General features: G+C 27.5%; 1 protein-coding gene across 1 annotated transcript in view; it reads right to left on the reverse strand.

The window, feature by feature from the left end:
- LOC111620106 (eIF-2-alpha kinase GCN2-like) overlaps positions 1 to 17,619 on the reverse strand; it is a 57,645-nt gene that overhangs the window by 12,196 nt on the left and 27,830 nt on the right. The window contains exons 15-23 of the mRNA XM_023361958.1: positions 14,510 to 14,632; positions 11,847 to 11,951; positions 7,690 to 7,697; positions 3,687 to 3,834; positions 3,445 to 3,597; positions 3,054 to 3,366; positions 2,865 to 2,986; positions 2,632 to 2,783; positions 2,482 to 2,548 (exon numbers count right to left, since the gene is read on the reverse strand). Of these exons, the coding sequence (XP_023217726.1) occupies positions 2,482 to 2,548; positions 2,632 to 2,783; positions 2,865 to 2,986; positions 3,054 to 3,366; positions 3,445 to 3,597; positions 3,687 to 3,834; positions 7,690 to 7,697; positions 11,847 to 11,951; positions 14,510 to 14,632 (1,191 nt within the window). The remainder of the gene's footprint in view (positions 1 to 2,481; positions 2,549 to 2,631; positions 2,784 to 2,864; positions 2,987 to 3,053; positions 3,367 to 3,444; positions 3,598 to 3,686; positions 3,835 to 7,689; positions 7,698 to 11,846; positions 11,952 to 14,509; positions 14,633 to 17,619) is intronic.

The following is a 17,619-nucleotide window of genomic DNA, read 5'->3' on the forward strand; positions in this document are numbered from 1 at the left end:
AGTTTTATAAAATTGATATTATGAGACAAATGTGAGATATAGAATTAGGAGGGGAGACATTTTTAAACAAATATAAAAAGAGAGAGAACAATTTAAATTTCAAATCAAAATTAAAATATTTGTAACTTTAACAAATTTTCTGATTTTAACAAATTTATTCGAAAAAACAGATGTCAAGTACTTTCGTTAAAGAAAGGAAGTTGATTTTCTTTCCTTCGGCCGACTCATGAGATGAGTAAAAAATGCGGCTTTTGCACACGTTACCTGGTTGTTTGAGGAGGCAGATATAAAAAGATTTTTCCCGCCATTCGAGGAGTCTGCCATTCAGGGAGTCCATCATACGAAGAGTCCGCCATTTGAATGGTTCTCCATACAATGTAATGAGTCTACCATTCGAAGAGTTCTCCATACGATATAGAGCAGTTCGCCATACCATAGAACACAGTTATCCATACAAGAAATTGCCACAGAAAATAAGATGAATGTCCAAAGTTAAGAAGATCCTCCTCTCATACATGAAAATATTTGAAAGAACTGAGAAGGTAGTATATTAATATTTAGATTGGTGTAAACTCTCTTTCACATGCTAGATTTAAGATAGAAGATTGAATTTTCTTACTCTCAAGATAGGCCTAGATATATATTATTTTGTAATCCATTTCTATTGTATATTCTTTGATATTTTGTTTTATTAAATATTTTTGTTTTGTTATTTTAAATATGGCTCTTTTAATAATTGATATTCACACCTCTGCCTACTCAAAATACTAGCATTCCTCATACTCACAATTCCATGGTTACGCGTGTTAATCCGCGTTAAAATAAGATTAACTGGTGTCGGGAATCCTGACGAGGAGAAGAGTGATCACGCGATTATCTCTCTCCGTCTTATTTTACTTTGTAACTGTAAGTCCCTCCACACTCGATATCATTAATGGAAAAACCATTCTTTTAGACAACCGAGGGCTACTCTCACGATTAGTTGCCGAGTAAGCAGTACACGAGTTTTACGAACTCCATATCCCCAGCCAGCCCCTCACACAATATTTTCAATTATAATACGAAATAATTACAAATTTATTTATATTGATCCAAATTAATCTACTACCCAATTCACCTTGGTTTATTTTATATTAATTTACACAATTATATAATTAAACATATCAAATTAATTACTTTTAAATTATTCAAACTTTTGAATCAAAAAGTTATTCATATTTCTACAGATAAACTATGAATTATATTTATTCAGATGTAGAATAGAATTATATAAAAATCATTTTTTGATGCATTTGATGTTTTTAATAATTAGATATAGGATAAGAATTAGATATATTTTTAATAATAAGTATATAGGTTACTGTTTAGAAAACAATTCTTATAAATGTAAAAGTGTATAAATTTTACTTATTTATTTTTTATATTCCTTAATAAAATGCATTAAAATTTATTTCAGTATTAACCTTAAAGAGCAAATAATAAAATAAATTGTTGTGAAAAAACAAAATTAATAAATAATGTACACACACACACTACATAAATGTTAATTTTTTAGACATAACTTTTAAATTTAATGTAGACTTATAAAATATTTTTAACATTAGATAAAGTCATATAGAGTCAACAGATTATAAAAATTATGTAAAAAAATAGCAATGTGAATAAAATCATAATATTGTATAAAAACAGAAGAATTGCTAATCATTTTTACAGAAAGATTATTTCTTTTATATGATAAAATCTATTATGTAATTATATAATAAATGCAATACAAAACAATGTTGAAAAAAAAATCAATTTGAAAAATCTTCACTAGCAAATTAATAATATATCAGTAATGTCAATTAATAATAAACTAATATTGATTATTGATATTAAAAAGCTAACAAACTTATCTGTAAGATATGTTGTTGTTATTTGTTTTAATCCAAAAGTTATTATAATTTAAAATTAAAATTTTGTTAATCTGTTTTAAATTCTTAGTTTTCTTTAAGAATGTAATTTAATAATAAACACAGAAAATTTTTCATAAAATTTCCATTATAAATTTGAATAAAATCTGATGATAATTGTATGAAAACAAAATGTTCATGTTTTAATTTATACTGTAAGAAAATTTGTTATATAAAGTGTTATAACAGGGGTGGCAAACCTATGGCACATGTGCCCAAAGTGGGACGTAAGGAGAAATCATCTGGCACGTAACGTATCATACGATTTCTGTCTTTTTCAATCATCTTTTCCATTTATCACCTGATTATTCTTTTTTCAATCAGCTTTTTTACATTTATTCTAATTAAAGCATATTCGTTTAATTTCTTTAAATATTGTTATTCAAAGTCTGAAACTTTGGCAAGCATAAACATCTTTAAAGCTAAGTATGCTTACAATATGGCATGCAAACACAAAAAGGTTTGCCATCCCTGCATTATAATAATTTTTTAATAGTAATCTAATTTATATAATATAAAACTATACTACCTGAAGCACAGATATTTCATTAATTATTTCATATATAACTTTCAACACTTCCGCATCAGGTAAATATCTAAAATATAATTGTATAATAATAGATATATATAATGGTATTTAAATTACATAACTATACAAATTGAATCCTAAAATAATTACCCAGCAGGATTTGCAGTAACAATATCAAATGCGCATTCATATAGTTCTCGTGGATGGTATCCAAACACTTTACGTTCACGAAATACCTTACCTATTGTATATCGTTTGAGATTTATAATTTCTCTTCTTGCAACATAACGAGCAAATGGTACCTTTAAAAATTAATTTTGTGTGTGTCAAAAGATGATGATAATTATTAATAAGTCTTTTTTAATAATAAGAATGAAATTTACCCTGAGATCATGAGGGAGTGTAACTATTCCGCCTCCATGATTCATGACATGTACACACGATTCATTATTTTTATACACAGTTGACTTTGGCATCAATGTAGGAACTGGCCAATTTATTGCACCTATAAAACCATCAAATGAGTTTTAAAATTTAAAAATCTTGTTTCTTTAAAGACTTAATTATCTTACCATGTCTTTTCATGATATTTTCAAGAATAGATATAACTTTTCTCATGGCTATAGATGACTGGCTCAAAGGTAACATTTTTTGTAAATCCATATCATATGTTACATCTGAAGCAATACTTGTTTCTTGTTTAAAAAGTGTACTAATCATACGTTTATATGCTTTACTTTGAGGATTATGTACTATATGCCTTAACATTTCATTTATTCGAGTTTCTTCCATTTGTGGAGGTGGCATATAGTCAGATGCTAATAACTGATATGATGTTGGTCTTCTGGTAACATCATGTTCAAGAAGCCATTTGATTAAATAAATCTTAATGGCATAAAGTGAAAAAATATTATCATAAGAGCTAATTCAAATAATAAAAAAAAATTGTTAAATTTTAAATACCTGTTGTCCAGAAAGATATTCTTCAATGTCGTTTGGAAAAACGACACCAGGAAGACGCAAATTGGCAAGTATTTTTACCCGTTCCATTCCAGTGGACAGTTTTGGATAACACATTTCAAAAAATATTATTCCCAGACTATAGATGTCAACTTTCTATAAATATATTTCAATTCAAAAATTAAAAACTTAAAGGTATTTTTCCTCTTAAATATTAATTAATATTTTATTAAATAGAAAGTAACCTGATTATAACTTATTTTTGATGAAGCAACATTAATTAATTCAGGTGCCACATATAAAGCTGTCCCTACACGACCTGTTTTTGTATAATCTTCAAGTTCTAAATGAGAATACTCATTAACATCTGATGCATGATTATCATTGATTGAACTGCATTCCAGAGTAGGAAGTGGCTAATATTAAAAACAATATATTAATCTACTTTTTGAATTTATGAGGAAAAATATTCTTTAATTATTAAAATAAATTTACCTTTAATAAAATATCAGTTGTAGCTAGACNATATATAAAAAAAAATTTATTACATACAAATAAAAACCCAGCGAAGCGGGACCTTGCAGCTAGTTTATTAATAAAATACAGGTAAGTTAAACTTTAAAGGATCTAAGAAAGATATTGAGCTATTATGACCTTTTCCTTCTAAGATGAATGTTATAAAGATATAAATGGATGATAATAGTTGAATAAAGACTCAAATCTTTGTATCTCAATTAAGGTGTCATCTACATTTCAGATGTAGTAGCAGATTATAGCCCCTCTTACTGTCCATTAAGATCTTAAATTCCAAATTACACATGATTAATTATGCCAGTACAGCTGATAATCCATAAGGATGTCCTGTTTATACAGGTAAATGTGTTTCTTGAAATAAAGTAATTTCTGTTGATTATTAAGGAAAGGAATTAATCATGTATAATTTGGAATTTAAGATTTTTACAGCCTCTCTTACTCTCCATTATCTGCTACTATATTTGCAGTATGTAAATAATATCTTAATTGGATGGAATGGCTCATATAAGGATTTATTAATCTTTGAATATTATCATCCATTTATCCCTCTAACATTCATCTAAAAAGGCCATAGTAACTCAATATCCTTAGATCTGTGTATACATACAACACCCAGAGATTGTCTTTTCAGGTTTACCATATGTTTAATTTGGTACCTCTATTTTTAAAATCTTATTGTTTTTGTATTTGTCTTTAAATTTTATATTAAAAAGTTTATAAATTGATTTTATTAATTCAGTTACTCTTTATCAAATGTTTTAGTCTTGAATAAAACTGTTAAAGTAATCCTTAGAAAGAACTTTACTCAAGCTTGGCTGTTTTTAATGATTAGAAATTCTCAAAATGTTTTAAAGTTCATTCTCATTCCTACTGATTTTCTGTATTATAAAAAAAAATTATTAAAAATAAGTCACATTCTTCAATAAAATGGTCAAATTTCCAATTGTTCAATGCTAAAATATGTACAACTGTGTTTCTCCAATTAGAAGTTGTAGCACTGAATGTTAATAGCTGATGATTGCAATTTCTAAGGAAGTTTAATGACACATTTTTTGATTGAATCTATCCTTTTGCTTGTGTTCATATTAATTAATAGGATTCCAATCATGATGATAAGATAATTGTAAACAATATATCCTTGAGATTTTGCTAATTTTTTTATCTCAAACTTTTTCTTTTTATGTCATTTAATTATGTTATGTGAATTGAGCATGTTTTAGAAGAATGAGTGATTGCTTTTCTATTTAATCATGCTATCATTTCACTTCAAGAAGTTGATCGTTTTCTAATTGTTTTGAATAATAAGGAGCATTATAACTATTACATTTTTCTGGAATATCTGGTAATAAATGTTCTTCAAACTGTATACAAAAACAATTATTATTCATTTCATTGTACTAATTAGTAAAGTTTATTTTATACACATACTAAAACTAAATGACAAACTTTAATGTTAGGAATTTGAAACTACAAATAAAATTATTATTCTTTTACTGAAGTTTTGTCAATATCAGAATTTTTTTGGCAATAATCCTTTTGATTCCATGCAGATATATGAGCAGATTTTGTTGTTTCATCAATAACATTTCTATAAAGTAAATTTTGGTGATTATATACATTTAAAATGATAGCCTTAGCTAGACTGTGCAATGCTTTGCCTTATTTACACATAATAGCATTTCTTTCCACTACTTCACTAATGATTTTGATTTATTAATGAAGTATGAATTTAATGAAGTAAATAAATCAAATTGGAAACTCTATAGTGTAGGATTCTGTTTTATATTAATTAAAGTAACATTAACAAAAAATTTAAATGATGAAATAACTTTAAAGTTAGAAGACAGTGAATACTATATTTTCATGCAATGTTTTATGAACAGATGAATAAAGTTGTATGAACAAAAAATTGTAATTCAATTAGATGGGCCAACTGTTATAATCCATCAGGTCTTTACCATATAAAGTAGCTCATCTTTTGTCAAGCAATAGATACAGTAGTGCCTCATACTTCAAATTAAATACATTCCAGGAGGCTGTTTGAACTATGAATTGTTTGAAGTCTAAAGCAATTTTTCCCTTTAGAAATAACAAAGTGAATTAATCCATTCCAAGACCTTAAATGATTCCCATTTCAAAAAAAACTTCACTCACATAATTTAAGGTAAAAACAGTATAATAATTAAATGCCATAATAGTAGACCAAACACAAAACAATAAATACATAAATAATGTATAATGAAATGAAAAATGCATTTACTTGTTCCACAGAGTTGACTTTTGCATTCTAAACATGGCTGTTAGATTTGCCACATTTGTACTGCTTTCATACTTTCCGATAACTTGTTTTTTTTAACCCAAATCATCAATACTACAACCTTCCCTTAAACTTCGTGTATGTCACGGTTATTAAGTAAAGGTCATATTAGTGGAACAGATTGTTGTTACTTAATATAGATGCATGATTTAATTATATGCTGTGAAATTTAGCACATTATTGCTAAAGTAAAATTGTATTCTTTGTTTAAAAGCTTATTTTAAACTTTTTACTTCATATTTGATTTGAATAAAATTAAGTTAAAATGTCTTCAGATAAAAAGCATATCAGGAATTTTATGCTTGAGTTTTTGAAAAGATATAATTCTCCTATATTTCAGACATGTCAAATGTGGTTTAAAAAGTTCCATTCGGGAAATTTTGTACTGAAGGATAGATAATGTACAGCACCCAAAAACTGTCAACAAAGAAAAATTGAAGGAAGGAAGTATTAAAAATTGAATAGTAAACAATATATATAAGGAAAGACAAAAAATAAAGTGACAAAAACACATAAGAGTGGGAGCCAGAGATGACTCGGGAATATAACAGCTTGTATTTATGCTTCAAGCACATTTTTTCCCTATGCACACTGTTCAAACTTCAAAGCACTGTTTGAATTCTGAAGCATGAAAGTATGAAATACCATTGTATAACAATAGTTTTTAATAGTAGTGCCCAAACTACAGCTCAAATCCAGCCTGCAAACATATTTGACACACCATTTATAAACAATAGAAATAGGCCTACTTGTGTATTTATGGAATATACAAACTTTGTGGCTTTCCTATTTATAACTTATACACAATTCAACTTGCCAATCAAAAAGTTTAGACACTATGTTTTAGTCTCAAGAATACATAAAAAATAGGCTTAATTCTTTAGTCTGTTCAAGTTAGTATTATAGTAACAGTATATTTAAAAACTATTGCAATAGCAATTATTGTATATTTCAATATTAACATTAGCAACTCCATGATCTTCAGATCAAGCATCTTTAGATTAAGTCTTAAAATAATTTAATCACAATTAATCTGCAAATAAAATCCTATATTAAACCAAATTAAAAAAATTAAACTTTAAAATAAAATGCAATAAATAAAATAGTAAATTTGCCTAATCATCAAGAAAACTGATTCCAATAGCTCAATTTTAATAGATTTTTAAAATACAGTCGACCCCCCTATAATTACGATTCCTATAAAACTATGAAAAAATATATGTATTTTGGAAATGTTGAGTCGGATTAGTGTAGAATCGATTAATTTTATGGAAGAAAACCTTTCAATCAGCCGTAGTCCGTAAACTTGACACGTGTCGGGCTGTGATTGGAACGACTTGTAAGAAATCGGATTCCTAATAAATTGGAACGTATCTATATCTTATAGGGAGGTCGACTGTACTATCTGATCCAAAGATATGAAAATGCACTACGTACTGAAGGTTCTGTTTAAGTATTTAATATTATCATAAATATGTTTAATTATCTAAGAAATATTATTTAACATTTATTATTTAAAAATATGATATTTATATTTCAAATATTTAATATTAAAAAAAGCTATAGTCTTACTGTTAATATATATTTTAAGAATGGAGCTGTCTTACTTATCTTCCTCAGTTTTATAAAATTGATATTATGAGACAAATGTGAGATATAGAATTAGGAGGGGAGACATTTTTAAACAAATATAAAAAGAGAGAGAACAATTTAAATTTCAAATCAAAATTAAAATATTTGTAACTTTAACAAATTTTCTGATTTTAACAAATTTATTCGAAAAAACAGATGTCAAGTACTTTCGTTAAAGAAAGGAAGTTGATTTTCTTTCCTTCGGCCGACTCATGAGATGAGTAAAAAATGCGGCTTTTGCACACGTTACCTGGTTGTTTGAGGAGGCAGATATAAAAAGATTTTTCCCGCCATTCGAGGAGTCTGCCATTCAGGGAGTCCATCATACGAAGAGTCCGCCATTTGAATGGTTCTCCATACAATGTAATGAGTCTACCATTCGAAGAGTTCTCCATACGATATAGAGCAGTTCGCCATACCATAGAACACAGTTATCCATACAAGAAATTGCCACAGAAAATAAGATGAATGTCCAAAGTTAAGAAGATCCTCCTCTCATACATGAAAATATTTGAAAGAACTGAGAAGGTAGTATATTAATATTTAGATTGGTGTAAACTCTCTTTCACATGCTAGATTTAAGATAGAAGATTGAATTTTCTTACTCTCAAGATAGGCCTAGATATATATTATTTTGTAATCCATTTCTATTGTATATTCTTTGATATTTTGTTTTATTAAATATTTTTGTTTTGTTATTTTAAATATGGCTCTTTTAATAATTGATATTCACACCTCTGCCTACTCAAAATACTAGCATTCCTCATACTCACAATTCCATGGTTACGCGTGTTAATCCGCGTTAAAATAAGATTAACTGGTGTCGGGAATCCTGACGAGGAGAAGAGTGATCACGCGATTATCTCTCTCCGTCTTATTTTACTTTGTAACTGTAAGTCCCTCCACACTCGATATCATTAATGGAAAAACCATTCTTTTAGACAACCGAGGGCTACTCTCACGATTAGTTGCCGAGTAAGCAGTACACGAGTTTTACGAACTCCATATCCCCAGCCAGCCCCTCACACAATATTTTCAATTATAATACGAAATAATTACAAATTTATTTATATTGATCCAAATTAATCTACTACCCAATTCACCTTGGTTTATTTTATATTAATTTACACAATTATATAATTAAACATATCAAATTAATTACTTTTAAATTATTCAAACTTTTGAATCAAAAAGTTATTCATATTTCTACAGATAAACTATGAATTATATTTATTCAGATGTAGAATAGAATTATATAAAAATCATTTTTTGATGCATTTGATGTTTTTAATAATTAGATATAGGATAAGAATTAGATATATTTTTAATAATAAGTATATAGGTTACTGTTTAGAAAACAATTCTTATAAATGTAAAAGTGTATAAATTTTACTTATTTATTTTTTATATTCCTTAATAAAATGCATTAAAATTTATTTCAGTATTAACCTTAAAGAGCAAATAATAAAATAAATTGTTGTGAAAAAACAAAATTAATAAATAATGTACACACACACACTACATAAATGTTAATTTTTTAGACATAACTTTTAAATTTAATGTAGACTTATAAAATATTTTTAACATTAGATAAAGTCATATAGAGTCAACAGATTATAAAAATTATGTAAAAAAATAGCAATGTGAATAAAATCATAATATTGTATAAAAACAGAAGAATTGCTAATCATTTTTACAGAAAGATTATTTCTTTTATATGATAAAATCTATTATGTAATTATATAATAAATGCAATACAAAACAATGTTGAAAAAAAAATCAATTTGAAAAATCTTCACTAGCAAATTAATAATATATCAGTAATGTCAATTAATAATAAACTAATATTGATTATTGATATTAAAAAGCTAACAAACTTATCTGTAAGATATGTTGTTGTTATTTGTTTTAATCCAAAAGTTATTATAATTTAAAATTAAAATTTTGTTAATCTGTTTTAAATTCTTAGTTTTCTTTAAGAATGTAATTTAATAATAAACACAGAAAATTTTTCATAAAATTTCCATTATAAATTTGAATAAAATCTGATGATAATTGTATGAAAACAAAATGTTCATGTTTTAATTTATACTGTAAGAAAATTTGTTATATAAAGTGTTATAACAGGGGTGGCAAACCTATGGCACATGTGCCCAAAGTGGGACGTAAGGAGAAATCATCTGGCACGTAACGTATCATACGATTTCTGTCTTTTTCAATCATCTTTTCCATTTATCACCTGATTATTCTTTTTTCAATCAGCTTTTTTACATTTATTCTAATTAAAGCATATTCGTTTAATTTCTTTAAATATTGTTATTCAAAGTCTGAAACTTTGGCAAGCATAAACATCTTTAAAGCTAAGTATGCTTACAATATGGCATGCAAACACAAAAAGGTTTGCCATCCCTGCATTATAATAATTTTTTAATAGTAATCTAATTTATATAATATAAAACTATACTACCTGAAGCACAGATATTTCATTAATTATTTCATATATAACTTTCAACACTTCCGCATCAGGTAAATATCTAAAATATAATTGTATAATAATAGATATATATAATGGTATTTAAATTACATAACTATACAAATTGAATCCTAAAATAATTACCCAGCAGGATTTGCAGTAACAATATCAAATGCGCATTCATATAGTTCTCGTGGATGGTATCCAAACACTTTACGTTCACGAAATACCTTACCTATTGTATATCGTTTGAGATTTATAATTTCTCTTCTTGCAACATAACGAGCAAATGGTACCTTTAAAAATTAATTTTGTGTGTGTCAAAAGATGATGATAATTATTAATAAGTCTTTTTTAATAATAAGAATGAAATTTACCCTGAGATCATGAGGGAGTGTAACTATTCCGCCTCCATGATTCATGACATGTACACACGATTCATTATTTTTATACACAGTTGACTTTGGCATCAATGTAGGAACTGGCCAATTTATTGCACCTATAAAACCATCAAATGAGTTTTAAAATTTAAAAATCTTGTTTCTTTAAAGACTTAATTATCTTACCATGTCTTTTCATGATATTTTCAAGAATAGATATAACTTTTCTCATGGCTATAGATGACTGGCTCAAAGGTAACATTTTTTGTAAATCCATATCATATGTTACATCTGAAGCAATACTTGTTTCTTGTTTAAAAAGTGTACTAATCATACGTTTATATGCTTTACTTTGAGGATTATGTACTATATGCCTTAACATTTCATTTATTCGAGTTTCTTCCATTTGTGGAGGTGGCATATAGTCAGATGCTAATAACTGATATGATGTTGGTCTTCTGGTAACATCATGTTCAAGAAGCCATTTGATTAAATAAATCTTAATGGCATAAAGTGAAAAAATATTATCATAAGAGCTAATTCAAATAATAAAAAAAAATTGTTAAATTTTAAATACCTGTTGTCCAGAAAGATATTCTTCAATGTCGTTTGGAAAAACGACACCAGGAAGACGCAAATTGGCAAGTATTTTTACCCGTTCCATTCCAGTGGACAGTTTTGGATAACACATTTCAAAAAATATTATTCCCAGACTATAGATGTCAACTTTCTATAAATATATTTCAATTCAAAAATTAAAAACTTAAAGGTATTTTTCCTCTTAAATATTAATTAATATTTTATTAAATAGAAAGTAACCTGATTATAACTTATTTTTGATGAAGCAACATTAATTAATTCAGGTGCCACATATAAAGCTGTCCCTACACGACCTGTTTTTGTATAATCTTCAAGTTCTAAATGAGAATACTCATTAACATCTGATGCATGATTATCATTGATTGAACTGCATTCCAGAGTAGGAAGTGGCTAATATTAAAAACAATATATTAATCTACTTTTTGAATTTATGAGGAAAAATATTCTTTAATTATTAAAATAAATTTACCTTTAATAAAATATCAGTTGTAGCTAGACCAAAATCTCCAATCTTAACTTGGTCATTGCAGTCTAAAAAAATATTTACAGGCTTTAAATCTCTATGTATCATTCCCTGTAAAAATAAACATTGAATAATAATCATCACAGAACTTAGAACTTTTTAAAAAATTATAAATAATGCTTTAACTAAAAGTAAAATTATACTGAAAAATATTTTGATTTACTAGATTTAGATATAAGATACATTTTAATTTTGAGTATATTCTATTAATATTTTCTGATTAAAATGCTAAAGTAAAAATCTATATATCCTCAATTTAAAAATATGAAAATATATTACATAATTGTGGCAGTAAAATGGATACAAAATAACTTCAAAAAGAAGTTATTTTGTATCCATTTTACTGCCACAATTATGCATAATGTATGATAAAAACATTCAGTCATGTATGATGAGTAAAACAATCTACCAAATTTGTCAAGTGCTAATTAATTTAGAGAAAGTAATAAACTTAATATTAATTGAAAATATTTATCACCAATTATTTTTGACTTTAACAATTAATTAATCATTTTAAAAGTCATTAGATATTGTTATATTACTCATTAATTTTTATTTTAAAAATACAGTGGAATCTCAGTATACGTCTGCTTTAGAATACGTCCTGTTTGAACGAAACAAATTTTGCTCGGTATACGACTTTTGTTCGGTATACGACTTAATTCAATTATACGCGCCATCTATGAACAAGTAGCACTACCGGTGTACTACACTAGACTAGACGTTAGCGGTGCTACGGTTTATAACTTTCTTAAATATCTTCTGATTTTAATTTGTAAGTAACATTTTATTATTTTTATTAATCATGAATTGCAAAAGGGCAACAGAAAAATAAAACAAATGACTAGAATCACAACGGAACTGAAAAAAGAGATTGTTGAGAAATATAAAGGTGGCACACGTGTTCGAGATTTAACTGTTGCATTCCGTATTCCGAGAACGACGATATCGATAATTGTGAAAAATAAAGACATTATTAAATTTGCTAACGTTGCGAAAGGGGTTAAATCAATTTCTAAACGGAGATCGAAGACATTAGATCATGTCGAGAAATTGCTTTTGCTTTGGATAACTGAAAAACAGTGTGCCTGCGACAACGTATCGGAAGAAATTATTTGCGAGAAAGTTAAAAGGATACATGCTGATCTCATGTAAAACCAAGCAGAAACTAGTGAGGAAAGCGAGGTGTTTAAAGCCAGCCATTTTTTTACATGAGAACGGATTAATGATTTTTACATTACTTCTTATGGAAAAGGTTGGTTTGGTATACGTCCTATTCGGTATAAGTCCAAACACCAGGAACAGATTAAGGTCGTATACCGAGGTTCCACTGTATTTGTGTAAAGAGTTTAAAAGAATCATAATCAGAAAAACAAGTCACAAAAAAGTGCAGTTAGTTCTAGATTATTTTGAATTTTTCTGGAACTAAAGTAAAATTTCAGGACCAGTTAAGTTGCATCAACAATTGCTAACTAAGGAAACTCAAAGTCATAATGATGATACTCTTATGAAGACAATCACATATTTTTCCATAATTTCTAATGTGAGAATCAAACAAATAAAAGGAAAACAACAAAAGGATGACCTCATCAGAAGCTAGTATATGTCAACCTTCTGACCTGAGTGTGTGTCAACTTATGCTTTCTCAGAATCAGTAGTGACACCTTTCCAGGACTTTTAGTCTAAGGTATTTGCTGCTTTGAATATGATGAGGAATGGCCAATTCCAGTCAGTCATCATCCGTTCTTTCAACTGTTCAGTTTAGTGGGTGCTTGTGTGCCTCTTTTGGATTAGTGCTCTTCTGTATCTTCAGATTCCTCATCATCCCTCTACTTGCTGCTTTTTCTCCCAAACTGCTAATGAATGTGAAGGACTAAATTCCAACGATCCTCAACAGGAATTCTAGTTCCAACATGTAAGGTACTAAATATTTGTAATCTTTCTCTTCGCAAAATGCAAATACTCTGTGTAATGTGTTGTACTAACTTTCGTGTTGTCTAATAAATGTGTTGAGTGAAACACTTTCAACTGAATCTTGTTCTTTCCTATTCCATCATCTTATCCCTAGTCTCACATATGAGATCACATTATTGCCATCCAAAAAAATGCTCAAACCTCATGTAATAGGCATAACCTACTGGTGTCAGAAGGAAAGACAAAAGTAGAATCACACAGTGGTTCTACTTTTGTCTTTCCAAAATTACAATTTACAATTCAGAATCAACACACTAATTAAATTCAACTTTTTTATTCAACAATTTTCCTTAAAATATAATCATTAAGAGCAAGAATTTATTAGACTTATTTTGAATAATTTTAATAATTTTCTTTAACTATTCACAATTCATTTTGTATTTAGTATTATTCATATTTTATTTTCATTTTTTTTAAGATAGCAAACACTGAAGAACATTTATCTTAAAGTTATTAAATTATTCATTGGCAGAATAAAAGTCTAATCAAATAAATATTTATATTAAATGAACTAAAATACATTGATTTTCCAATTAAATTTTTCAAAATTAATTGTTTATAATCTAGCTAGCAAATTAATATCTTTAGAATACATATATTTTCTAAAATGCAAGTTTTTATATTTTATAACAAACCTGTTGATGAATATGACAAAGCCCTTCAATTATTTCTCTAAAAAGTCTCCAGATTCTTGATATATCTTTATGAAGATCTTCATCAATAGCAGTTCTTAAAGTACTCTTCTCACAAAATTCCATCTATTAAAAATAAAAATTTCCTGTATATGTTGCGTTCTCATTATAAATAACAATGTAATAATTTTAAAAAGCCAATATTACTCAATTTCTAATTATTATTTATCATTATTATATAGTGGACTCCTGTTTCATGATATTAATTTATTCTAGAGACCTCATTATATTGTGAAAATATTTTAATTCAAACCCAATAATATGATATACAGTGGGTGATCGGTTAATGAACATAATCCATTCCGAGACTTTGTTTGCTATCCGAATTGTTCGTTAACTGATTATCGATTTACCATACGTTTTTATAGAAATTTAATTAAATCATTCCGGTGATCCCAAAAAATAAAAAAATATATACTTTTTACTATGTTTATTTATATCTATATCTATATCTATATCTATATATNTAATATTAAAAAAAGCTATAGTCTTACTGTTAATATATATTTTAAGAATGGAGCTGTCTTACTTATCTTCCTCAGTTTTATAAAATTGATATTATGAGACAAATGTGAGATATAGAATTAGGAGGGGAGACATTTTTAAACAAATATAAAAAGAGAGAGAACAATTTAAATTTCAAATCAAAATTAAAATATTTGTAACTTTAACAAATTTTCTGATTTTAACAAATTTATTCGAAAAAACAGATGTCAAGTACTTTCGTTAAAGAAAGGAAGTTGATTTTCTTTCCTTCGGCCGACTCATGAGATGAGTAAAAAATGCGGTTTTTGCACACGTTACCTGGTTGTTTGAGGAGGCAGATATAAAAAGATTTTTCCCGCCATTCGAGGAGTCTGCCATTCAGGGAGTCCATCATACGAAGAGTCCGCCATTTGAATGGTTCTCCATACAATGTAATGAGTCTACCATTCGAAGAGTTCTCCATACGATATAGAGCAGTTCGCCATACCATAGAACACAGTTATCCATACAAGAAATTGCCACAGAAAATAAGATGAATGTCCAAAGTTAAGAAGATCCTCCTCTCATACATGAAAATATTTGAAAGAACTGAGAAGGTAGTATATTACTATAGTGTAGGATTCTGTTTTATATTAATTAAAGTAACATTAACAAAAAATTTAAATGATGAAATAACTTTAAAGTTAGAAGACAGTGAATACTATATTTTCATGCAATGTTTTATGAACAGATGAATAAAGTTGTATGAACAAAAAATTGTAATTCAATTAGATGGGCCAACTGTTATAATCCATCAGGTCTTTACCATATAAAGTAGCTCATCTTTTGTCAAGCAATAGATACAGTAGTGCCTCATACTTCAAATTAAATACATTCCAGGAGGCTGTTTGAACTATGAATTGTTTGAAGTCTAAAGCAATTTTTCCCTTTAGAAATAACAAAGTGAATTAATCCATTCCAAGACCTTAAATGATTCCCATTTAAAAAAAAACTTCACTCACATAATTTAAGGTAAAAACAGTATAATAATTAAATGCCATAATAGTAGACCAAACACAAAACAATAAATACATAAATAATGTATAATGAAATGAAAAATGCATTTACTTGTTCCACAGAGTTGACTTTTGCATTCTAAACATGGCTGTTAGATTTGCCACATTTGTACTGCTTTCATACTTTCCGATAACTTGTTTTTTTTAACCCAAATCATCAATACTACAACCTTCCCTTAAACTTCGTGTATGTCACGGTTATTAAGTAAAGGTCATATTAGTGGAACAGATTGTTGTTACTTAATATAGATGCATGATTTAATTATATGCTGTGAAATTTAGCACATTATTGCTAAAGTAAAATTGTATTCTTTGTTTAAAAGCTTATTTTAAACTTTTTACTTCATATTTGATTTGAATAAAATTAAGTTAAAATGTCTTCAGATAAAAAGCATATCAGGAATTTTATGCTTGAGTTTTTGAAAAGATATAATTCTCCTATATTTCAGACATGTCAAATGTGGTTTAAAAAGTTCCATTCGGGAAATTTTGTACTGAAGGATAGATAATGTACAGCACCCAAAAACTGTCAACAAAGAAAAATTGAAGGAAGGAAGTATTAAAAATTGAATAGTAAACAATATATATAAGGAAAGACAAAAAATAAAGTGACAAAAACACATAAGAGTGGGAGCCAGAGATGACTCGGGAATATAACAGCTTGTATTTATGCTTCAAGCACATTTTTTCCCTATGCACACTGTTCAAACTTCAAAGCACTGTTTGAATTCTGAAGCATGAAAGTATGAAATACCATTGTATAACAATAGTTTTTAATAGTAGTGCCCAAACTACAGCTCAAATCCAGCCTGCAAACATATTTGACACACCATTTATAAACAATAGAAATAGGCCTACTTGTGTATTTATGGAATATACAAACTTTGTGGCTTTCCTATTTATAACTTATACACAATTCAACTTGCCAATCAAAAAGTTTAGACACTATGTTTTAGTCTCAAGAATACATAAAAAATAGGCTTAATTCTTTAGTCTGTTCAAGTTAGTATTATAGTAACAGTATATTTAAAAACTATTGCAATAGCAATTATTGTATATTTCAATATTAACATTAGCAACTCCATGATCTTCAGATCAAGCATCTTTAGATTAAGTCTTAAAATAATTTAATCACAATTAATCTGCAAATAAAATCCTATATTAAACCAAATTAAAAAAATTAAACTTTAAAATAAAATGCAATAAATAAAATAGTAAATTTGCCTAATCATCAAGAAAACTGATTCCAATAGCTCAATTTTAATAGATTTTTAAAATACAGTCGACCCCCCTATAATTACGATTCCTATAAAACTATGAAAAAATATATGTATTTTGGAAATGTTGAGTCGGATTAGTGTAGAATCGATTAATTTTATGGAAGAAAACCTTTCAATCAGCCGTAGTCCGTAAACTTGACACGTGTCGGGCTGTGATTGGAACGACTTGTAAGAAATCGGATTCCTAATAAATTGGAACGTATCTATATCTTATAGGGGGGTCGACTGTATA

The sequence above is a fragment of the Centruroides sculpturatus genome, unplaced genomic scaffold, assembly GCF_000671375.1.
Source record: "Centruroides sculpturatus isolate CEXI.00-Female unplaced genomic scaffold, Cexi_2.0 scaffold131, whole genome shotgun sequence".
Classification (NCBI taxonomy): Eukaryota; Metazoa; Arthropoda; class Arachnida; order Scorpiones; family Buthidae; genus Centruroides; species Centruroides sculpturatus.